Source organism: Geospiza fortis, unplaced genomic scaffold (assembly GCF_000277835.1).
Source record: "Geospiza fortis unplaced genomic scaffold, GeoFor_1.0 scaffold361, whole genome shotgun sequence".
Classification (NCBI taxonomy): domain Eukaryota; kingdom Metazoa; phylum Chordata; class Aves; order Passeriformes; family Thraupidae; genus Geospiza; species Geospiza fortis.
In genome coordinates, this window is record NW_005054356.1 from 1,309,591 (window position 1) to 1,318,883 (window position 9,293).

The following is a 9,293-nucleotide window of genomic DNA, read 5'->3' on the forward strand; positions in this document are numbered from 1 at the left end:
CCCGGGTCTCACCGCCCTCTGTCCCCCCGGCCGCAGCTACATCCGCTACTCGCAGATCTGCGCCCAGGCCGTGCGGGCCGCCATGAAGCCGCAGTACAAAGCGGAGGCGGAGAGGGCAGCGGTGGCCACGGTGAAAACGGTGAAACCCAAAAAGGAGTGAAATGTAAGTGGGTGGGGTGGGCTGGGTGCGTGGCTGGAGCTCTGTAGGCCGAGAGTGGCGTTAGCGATAGTCTGTGACTGCTGAGTCCATTAATCCCCAATATCTGGCGATAATCGGCTCCATTTCCAGGCATGGGAGGGGAGGGATCGCGGCTGGTGCGGGGCGAATGTGCGCAGGTGTTTGTGAGCTGGTTACGGGAGGGATGGGAACAGCCTGATCCCGTCAGTGAAGTGAGATGTTCTGGCTGTCAAACCCTGCATTGAACCTCTTGGGGTTTGGTCAGACTTGTTGTGGGCTTACACAGTACAACTGCGGCTCTGCAGTGACACTCACAGGTTTTTCTGTGATTTTCATATGTTTCATACTTCCTAAACCAGCAGACAGCCTCTCTGAACTGCTCCCTCCCCTGATCAGCAAATTTGTTAAATAGGTTATCTGCTCTCTGTGAGACAGATGCTGCTTGTACCTTTATTTGTGCCATCCCATACATCACAAGCAGCTGAAATATTTTCTGTTCTGGATAGAACAACTTCTATTTCTGATCTGAGATTAAATAATATTAGCTTTTGTTTGAAGTGTATCTTGTGCACATTTTTGAATCGAATAACTTGTATTTTTAATCTCTTGTAGGAGCTGATCTGTGGTGAATAACAGCAAACTGAAAGCTGTAGGCAAGCTCAAGACTGCAGTGTAATGTCATCACATGAACTGTAGAACTTGCCTGTGTATGTAAATTGACATGCTAATAAATGTAATTTCTGAATGTGTGGAAAGTGTAGTTCCTCTTGAAACAAAGTTTCTGTTCTGCAGAGACGTTTACTTTTCAGTTCTGGTAAAATAAAAGGCTGCTTTTAGCACAGTCTGGACACTCAGGAGTAACACTTTATTTTTAAGCCAAATTTCTTTTTGGGTTTCATGCTGATATTTCAGATACATAAATGGGTGAGAGATTTGATTGTTGTTTAAAACTTTTATGCCTACTTCATTTAAATGATTACTTTGGAAAAAAGTCCTTTTGGAAAAAAGTCCTGGCTAAAAACTGCATAAGCAGAGAATGTAGCATATGGATTTGAAAACTGGAAGCAGGATAACTGTGCCATGGATGTGCTGCTGGAGATCCAATCTCCAAGTCTGAGACACTGAGCAGTGAATCAGGAATTGGGAGAGCTGGTGTTGTGTAAGAGGTGGGGAAGGAGACACAGGAATCTGAATTGTTTATCCTGCATTTTCCTGCTGCTGTGTGTCCTCACAGCAGGGATGGCATTGTCCCACTGCACAGGAGAATTGGCTTCAGGTTCCTTCACCAAGACTGAACTCAAACATGAGGCATTACTTTCTTCAGAGTACAACAAACCTTTTCATCTAAGAGTATAACTAATTTAATTCAAAGTTAGTTCTTGCAAGAATAAACTATGGGGGTTTGTCTATCAAATGTTTCAAGTATAAAACTTTTCATAGAATGGTATATAATCTTTATTTAAAATAATAATATAAATACATTAAGTTGGCAGCTGTGATGGCAAGAAATTTTTTTAACGTAGGCAAAATAAGATTTTGTTTTAGTAACTGCCATAGAATTTATATTAACAAACTACAAACCATTCTATGTCATTTTTGTTGTACTGAATGTTAGGAAAAAAATTTACAGTAGTTAGCTAGGAAAAAAAATACCACACCAAAATTTTTACACAATGTCACAACTTAGTGTGCTAATTTAACTCAAACTGTAATTAGAAATAGAAACAAACCACACCATGATAATGAATACAAGCTCTGCAATAATATAAGCCAGCAATGTGATAGAAAAATTAGACCACTTATAAAATAATAATGTGCATATTCAGTCATTTGCCCCCTGTTGTTTCTGCAGATCTACATCAGTCTGTGGAGTGATAAAAGAGTCACTGCCTTTGGAGGCCTCAGAGATGTGCACATGATCCTAAAACAGTAACAAGTTCACAGTCTGCAGGGACTGTGTTTACCTGAGAATAAATAAATGTGATGAGCTGACAGCACATTTTGCTATTGCTTAAGATCCTGATCTATATACACAGGCCCAGTGGCTGTATAGTACATTCAGTATCTGGTGATTGTGTTCTAAAAGTGAATCCATTTACAGGAAAGGCTGGTATGAGATAACGTGTCCTCATAGTGGATCGGTCTGGGGAGAGATTCGATCTCAACAGTTGTTTAAGACAGTAAAGCAGAGCTGCCATGAATTTCAAAAGCACTGTGTTGTAATATCAGATATACTTGGCCAGATGCACAGAAGTTCTGAAGAAATGTGTTATTTTGGGTATGCAGATGATGGCTATTGCTTTGTTTTTAGTGAATGTGAACAGGCTCATTTGGAGAATGTTTTGATGTGTTTTACTCTGCTTCCTTTTCTGGCTTGGCTTCTGCTTCCACTTCTACCTCTTCAAATTCCTCCACGTCTGCAGTGGCATCCTGGTACTGTTGGTACTCAGACACGAGGTCATTGGTGTTACCTTCTGCTTCGGAAAACTCCATCTCATCCATGCCTTCCCCCGTGTACCAGTGGAGAAAGGCTTTCCTCCTGAACATGGCCGAGAACTGCTCGGACACCCTGATGAAGAGCTCCTGGATGGCCGTGTTATTGCCAATAAATGTGGCTGCCATCTTCAGCCCTCGCGGCGGGATGTCACACACGGCCACTTTCACGTTGTTAGGAATCCACTCCACAAAGTAGGAGCTGTTCTTGGTCTGGACAGACAGCAGCTGCTCGTCCACTTCCTTGGTGGACATTCTGCCCCTGAAGATGCAGGCGACGGTGAGGTAGCGCCCGCGGCGGGGGTCGCAGGCTGCCATCATGTTCCGGGCATCGAACATCTGCTGGGTGAGCTCTGGCACCGTCAGGGCCCGGTACTGCTGGCTGCCCCGAGCTGTCAGCGGGGCAAAGCCGGGCATGAAGAAGTGCAGACGAGGAAAGGGCACCATGTTCACCGCCAGCTTCCGTAGATCCGCGTTCAGCTGGCCGGGGAAACGCAGCGAGGTGGTGACGCCACTCATGGTGAGGGACACCAAGTGGTTGAGGTCCCCATAGGTGGGATTGGTGAGCTTTAATGTCCTGAAGCATATATCATACAGAGCTTCGTTGTCAATGCAGAAGGTTTCATCAGTGTTCTCTATCAGCTGGTGGATGGAGAGGATGGCATTGTACGGCTCCACCACCGTGTCCGACACCTTGGGGGAGGGCACGACGCTGAAGGTGTTCATGATCCTGTCGGGATATTCCTCTCTGATCTTGTTGATGAGGAGCGTCCCCATGCCTGAGCCCGTGCCACCACCAAGGGAATGGATGAGCTGGAACCCCTGAAGGCAGTCACAGCTCTCACACTCGTTCCTGACCACATCCATGACGTTTTCAATCAGTTCAGCGCCTTCTGTGTAATGGCCCTTGGCCCAGTTGTTGCCAGCACCTGAATTACCTGTGAACAGAATTACAGAACGAACAGCCACAAAGTTAACAGGAGAATTTTTGAAGGACTTCCAAGGCCCTTTTGGGACAGCTGCCTGCAGCCAGTTTGCTGGCAGTGTGCTGTACATACCATGGATAAAGTTGTCAGGCCGAAAGAGGGGCCCGATTCTGCTGGAGCGGACACTGTCCATCGTCCCAGGCTCCAGGTCCACCAGGATGGAACGGGGTACGTATTTATGGGCTGGAACAAACAAAATTCATGCAAATAATTACTGCTAGTGGTCAAAGAAAAAGGCTTACAATGCACTCTGGAAAGTCCAGTCCACCTAGAGTGGTTTAGGCTTTTTGTGGGTTTTTTAATTACTTATTTTACCCTCCGTGGTGGCTCTGCTGAGCACTTACAATAAGCCTCATTGAAGTACACGTTAATTCGCTCCAGCTGCAGTGGTGAATCTCCACGGTAGTTCCCAGTGATGTCAATGCCATGTTCCTCACCAAGTACCTCCCAGAACTGCAAAAGGAAAGAGGTACAACACACTGAGAACGATTTACTTATTTTCAGCACGTGTTTGGCACCAGCTCTGGGAACTCTGCCTGAAGCAGGGGATGCTCTGCCATTTACGTACCAGATCAGAATAGGGATCCTTCTCTACCTCTCCCAAATAAATTTGAGAGATAAATTTAGCAGACTATTTATGCTGCTTAGCTATGACCTGTGCACCAATAGGTGGAGGCCCTCATTTTGTTCTCTTTATAGTAAAAGAAAATTGATACTAGTTTAAATAACAGTTACTACTTGGTATGAGCTTAACAAAGAGGTTGTGAGGGTATGGGTTAGGGAGAGTTGCTTTGAGTCCTGTCATGCACAAGTGGGACCATGGCACAACAAAGCTGGCACAGGCAAATTTGTACGTGAGCAAGCCTTTCCTCAAACAGCTGCTGGTCCTAAATGTCCTATCTTGACACTCATATGGATGTGCTCTTGTGCTGGGCTCTTATCTGGGCAGCAGCCACAGCAGTGTTCATGCAGACACACCCACCCACTGTAATGACCAGGCTATTCTAATATTAAAGCTCTCCTGGGTCAGTCCAGTCCCATTTTGAGTGTACAAATACACCACTGTCAACAAGTGCATGTTCCATGCTTCATGTGCCATTAAAAGGAATCAAGATTAGGCATGGGAGAAGGGAGGAAGAACACAGCAGAACAATCCCTCAACTATCCCATGTCTTAAAAAACCTCCCAGCCCAAGAGAGATAATTTTGGACAACTTCCTACTTATCAATTAAAGGAAAAAAAAAGTATGGACATCACACAGCATAGTAATTGAGGGGTAATTTTACTCCTAGCCCAGAAAGTCAGCAATAGTGACTACTCCCTATGTCACAGCATCCAGTGTTTGAGCTACACAAAAATACTCCAAATGACACCTTGTCTCTCACAGGAGGCCAGTGACACTTTGTGTCATTCTACATTCTAACACAGGTTATGCTGTTGATTAAAATGATCCCATATGATCTTTAAGACCCCTTCCAACCCAAACCATTGTATGATTCTGTGATATTTAAGAACAAAATGTGGCAGAGCTGCTGCATGGCTGAGCTAAAGTACCAGCAACACAACTTCACAACCCTGGAATTACTGGCTGTGTCACTTACTCCAGTATCTTGCAGAGTATGTGAGTTCCCCTGGGAACAGGAATGCTCTGGTGCACCTGTAATCCCTGGGCCACAGTTATTGCAAATGAACATTAACCTTAAAGGAACAAATCCAGCTTTTGCCTTTCATACCAAAAGGATGTTCATGTTCCCTGCTAGCATGCCATGCTTCCCCCCACTGAGTTACAAGGTAATTGTCCCCCCAGAAGTCCCCATCCATTGATGATGTGTGATCTGCTACCTCTGATCTCCTGCCAAGATTCAGTGTTTAAAAGAGACCTTACCTTGGATCCAATTTGGTTCCCACACTGGCCAATCTGCAGGTGCACGATTTCACGCATTTTGTGTGGCTCAGACCTGTCAGTGGCTACAACCTCACCCGGGCTCTGCAGCTCCCCAGAACGAGCCCTGTGCCTGCTGCTCTATCAGCTACACCCAGCGCAGCCCGGCCCAGGGGCCCTTTTATACCCCAGGGAGTGTCACTCAGCCAGCCAGGGGAGTAGCCAGCCCCAGGCTCTGCACCAGGAGCCCAGGGCCCCTTCCCTGCCTGGGTGCAGGTACAGCAGCACAGGTGCAGCATCTGTGCCTTGGAGAGCAGCACTGTCACATGCACCCCTTCCAGCTTTCTGTGCATCAGTGTGATGCATGAATATATGTGCATATTCTGTTTGTGGTGCATTATTTTATATTAGATATAATATATATACAAATATATGTGCATATGTAGAGATTATAGCCCAAAGTGAGTGATCTTAATTTATTAAGCACATGTGCTTCTGCCACATAATTTAAATTTTAGCATCGTATGAGTCATAGAGGACAACACCCATAATAAAAATGGTAACAACTTGAGAGTAGGCTTGCAAGGCAAACTCCAGTTCACTAACAGGCATAATTCCTGATGTTTGACTCCATGAAGGAGGGGAACAGGAGCTGGAACAAAAAATACTTTGTAACACATAAAAATAACACTGTACCCTCAGTGATGCATGGTCCTTTAGAACTTCTAGGAACCCATCATATTTAGCCAAAACTTGAATTAACTTGTGACTAACTTGCACAGTTAGCTCTCTTTCTCTCCCTTCATTTCCTGATATTAAGAAATACAGCATTTCTAATATTTCCTAATTTCTTATATCTCAAATGTGCTTCAGAACTTGCCAGGAAAATGCTAGAGGTGAAAACCCCATTTCACTGAAGTTTTCTGAAGTGATCTGTAACATTCCTGTGCTGAAGGAAACGCTGTGAGGCAGAACAAAACACAGCACAGTCATGTTTGGCTGCTGATAACCAGCACCAGTATCACTGAGCAGCAGAAACCCAGGGTAAAATGACTTGTGGAAGCCTAGAGCAGTTTCATGACATGTCAAGTGACTGTCACTGCCTTGCAAGTGTTCCTTTTAAGGATGGGGAAAGGAACTATAATTTGGAAAGCACCTTAAAACTATTCAGCATAAAATGGTGACAGTGGAAGGGCTTGACTCACTGAATGTAACTACTCAACCACTTTATGGGTTGCTAGAGATAAGGGATTTCTGAGCTTCCATATGGTTCCAGAAGAAAAATCAGCTTATTCCAGGCTTCCCCTCCACTTGAGGACTTCCACTTCCCCCACCAGCCAATGAAGGAACAGACAACTGCTCCTGACACAGAGCTCAGCACCAGAAGTGCATTTAAAAAAATAGAGAGCAAACATCCGTCACCCTCTGTCATGCTATGAGCATACTGCTTAGGGAGCAATAAAAGGAAGACTTCAAATGCAGGTAGATTCATCTTGTTTCCTTAAAACACAATCATTTTATCATTTCCAAAAGATAAGTATTCTCTAAGCCATTCAGTTTACACCAGCAAGACACACAAAATGTTCTGTTCCATTACCACATTGTCAATATTTCCCACGAGAGCTTTGCATATCTTCTACAATTCCCTAAGACAATTTTGAAAATGTTATTTGGGCATTTACTTTAAAAGCATATTTAATTTTATTTATGCACATTTCATACTTGTTTTCTCCAACCATCCTTAGTTAAGAGCAGTAATGCACATCTGAGTTGTATATTCAACTCCTGCATTCTGAATAGACATTGATACAATGTCAATAACAAATACTAAATAAATATAAAATATATTAATTCATATTAATTTATAAAAAATATAAATTAATATAAATTAAAAACATGCAATATATTCACAATAGACACAGCTTAGGAAGAGGCTGAAGGTGCTAATTCACTGTCCAGAAAATCTGACAAAATAATTTCAGCAATAAATAAATTCACTGAGCACATTTTACAAAGAAAGGGAAAAAAGAGAAGCAAAAGAAATAGTCAATAGGGGGTTTTCCTCTTGCTGAAAATAGCTCCCTAGAATCATGTGCCTCCTCTGAAGCGCTTCCTTATGGAGCCTTAAAATTTCTGGCACATGACAGCAGGCAGCTGAGATGCTTTGTGGGCTTGGGCCACTTTTCCCTCTCCTCCCCATGTGCATTTCTGTGAACCTCTAAGTCTGAGTTTATCCAAGCCCGGCCTAGGAGGGGCTGTTTCTGTTTCTGTGGAGGTTTGGTTGCAGTCCCTGCTCAGCCCAGAGAAGCCCCAGGCCTGTTTACACCCGAGGGACTCCCAGCACTGCCATGGCCCATGTGCAGCTGCAGATTAGCAGAGAGAGGCACCGGGAGAGAGGGGCTGAGCTGGATGGGCCGGCTCACAGGCACTTTGGCACTGGGGAGATAGGAGCAGCCTGGCACTGGGCACAGCTGGAGCAGCTGTCCCACAGTGGCTATTATCAGGCTGCCACTGCTCCCAGATACCACAGCCCTGCCGATGGGCTTGAGCTGAGACCACAGAGACACAAGGCTTTTGTGGTTGCTGGGCTTTTTGTTGTTGTTTTTGTTTCCTTGGTTGATTTTTGGGGTTTTTTAACACTACCCCCAGTAAACATGCATGTGCAAGGAGGCATTCTGGGATACTATTTTTTAATGGTTTGCTTGGGAGGAGCTGGCTTTTCAGAGTAGCAGAGAAGATTGTTGAGAGGAAAGCCTATTCAGTTTGAGATAAGCCTGGCTACAGGGCATCAGATAATTTTACAGAGATCTGTGAATGGCTACCAGACGAGCTGATGCAAGTCTTAACTAACCTAGGCTAGCTGAATCACCCCTAAGAATGATACCAAAAACAATGCATTCAACTCACAGGCTCCACTCTTGCTCTGCTGTTCCTTTTGGTGCGTTGGTTTTCTGTGCCCATTTCTCTATTCATAGTGTGGAGCTAATAAACCTCAGGTCCTCTACTAAAAGTGCTGAAAGCCAAGGAAGAGAAGCTGGGAAGGGAGAACTGTCTGTGCTTTACTAAACCTGTTTATCAAACATGAAAACTTCTACCTAATGTATGCAAAAGAGACTGATAATCCATTCACACAGTCACTAGAAGCTTCTGCAGGAAAATTCGAAAAGTATTTTTAGTATTGACTAAATCTTCTAGCAAATAATGAACTTTCAGATGTTCAAACCCTAAGGAGCAGCCTAGAAAATGGACACAGTGTGTTCCTTTGCAAATTGTAGCATTAAAAGGCTTGAGAAATCCAGAACTTGGGACTAGGGAAAAAAAACAAGAACCAAACAAAAAAAACCCAGTCACAGTCGCTGGCCACAGTCTAGCACAATGCTGAGGTGTTAGGCCAAAGGTGAAGAAACCTGTGACAGGGCCTGTCCCAGATACAATCACAAGCCATGTGACCGAATTGTTGAGCTGGAAGCGCCACTGGGGGCTGGGACGGCGGGATCTGAGTTTGTTCCTCATCCCCAAGAGCTCCATCGGACTCGCTGAGGCAGCACCGAGGAGGGCGACCCAAAATCCCTGTCACAAGGGACAGGATTTTCTCCAGGTAATGCCAAGAGGCACCCTATAGGAAGTGTTTGCTAATGATGATCCTTGTGGGTCCCTTCCAACTCAGAATAGTCTGGGATTAGCAGAGATGTAATGGACATTACATAGCAGGCTGCCTGGGCATCCACAGCTTGCACACAGAACAGACATTCCT

General features: G+C 44.6%; 3 protein-coding genes across 3 annotated transcripts in view; 2 read left to right on the forward strand and 1 right to left on the reverse strand.

Annotated features, from left to right (window-relative positions):
• The window catches only part of ATP5F1E (ATP synthase F1 subunit epsilon), a 608-nt gene extending 448 nt beyond the window's left edge, over positions 1 to 160 (forward strand). The window contains exon 2 of the mRNA XM_031059084.1: positions 6 to 160. Coding sequence (XP_030914944.1) covers positions 6 to 160 — 155 coding nt within the window. The remainder of the gene's footprint in view (positions 1 to 5) is intronic.
• A 1,489-nt stretch (positions 161 to 1,649) lies between these two features.
• TUBB1 (tubulin beta 1 class VI) lies at positions 1,650 to 5,695 on the reverse strand. The gene is made up of 4 exons (XM_005423625.2): positions 5,543 to 5,695; positions 4,002 to 4,110; positions 3,730 to 3,840; positions 1,650 to 3,609 (listed from the first exon to the last, which is right to left on the reverse strand). The coding sequence occupies exons 1-4, from the start codon at positions 5,597 to 5,599 to the stop codon at positions 2,531 to 2,533; spliced, it is 1,356 nt and encodes a 451-aa protein (XP_005423682.1). The 5' UTR covers positions 5,600 to 5,695; the 3' UTR covers positions 1,650 to 2,530.
• Positions 5,696 to 8,782: 3,087 nt separating this feature from the next.
• CTSZ (cathepsin Z) overlaps positions 8,783 to 9,293 on the forward strand; it is a 5,263-nt gene continuing 4,752 nt past the window's right edge. The window contains exon 1 of the mRNA XM_005423662.1: positions 8,783 to 8,791. Within this exon, the coding sequence (XP_005423719.1) occupies positions 8,783 to 8,791 (9 nt within the window). The remainder of the gene's footprint in view (positions 8,792 to 9,293) is intronic.

Excerpts from the sequence above, each read along its gene's own strand:
- TUBB1 (XM_005423625.2), bottom strand. The coding sequence starts at position 5,599 with ATGCGTGAAATCGTGCACCTGCAGATTGGCCAGTGTGGGAACCAAATT. Across the intron at positions 3,841-4,001 it reads GTACTTCAATGAGGCTTATT|CCCATAAATACGTACCCCGT; the intron begins GTAAGTGCTCAG and ends TGTTTGTTCCAG. Across the intron at positions 3,610-3,729 it reads GCCTGACAACTTTATCCATG|GTAATTCAGGTGCTGGCAAC; the intron begins GTATGTACAGCA and ends TTCTGTTCACAG.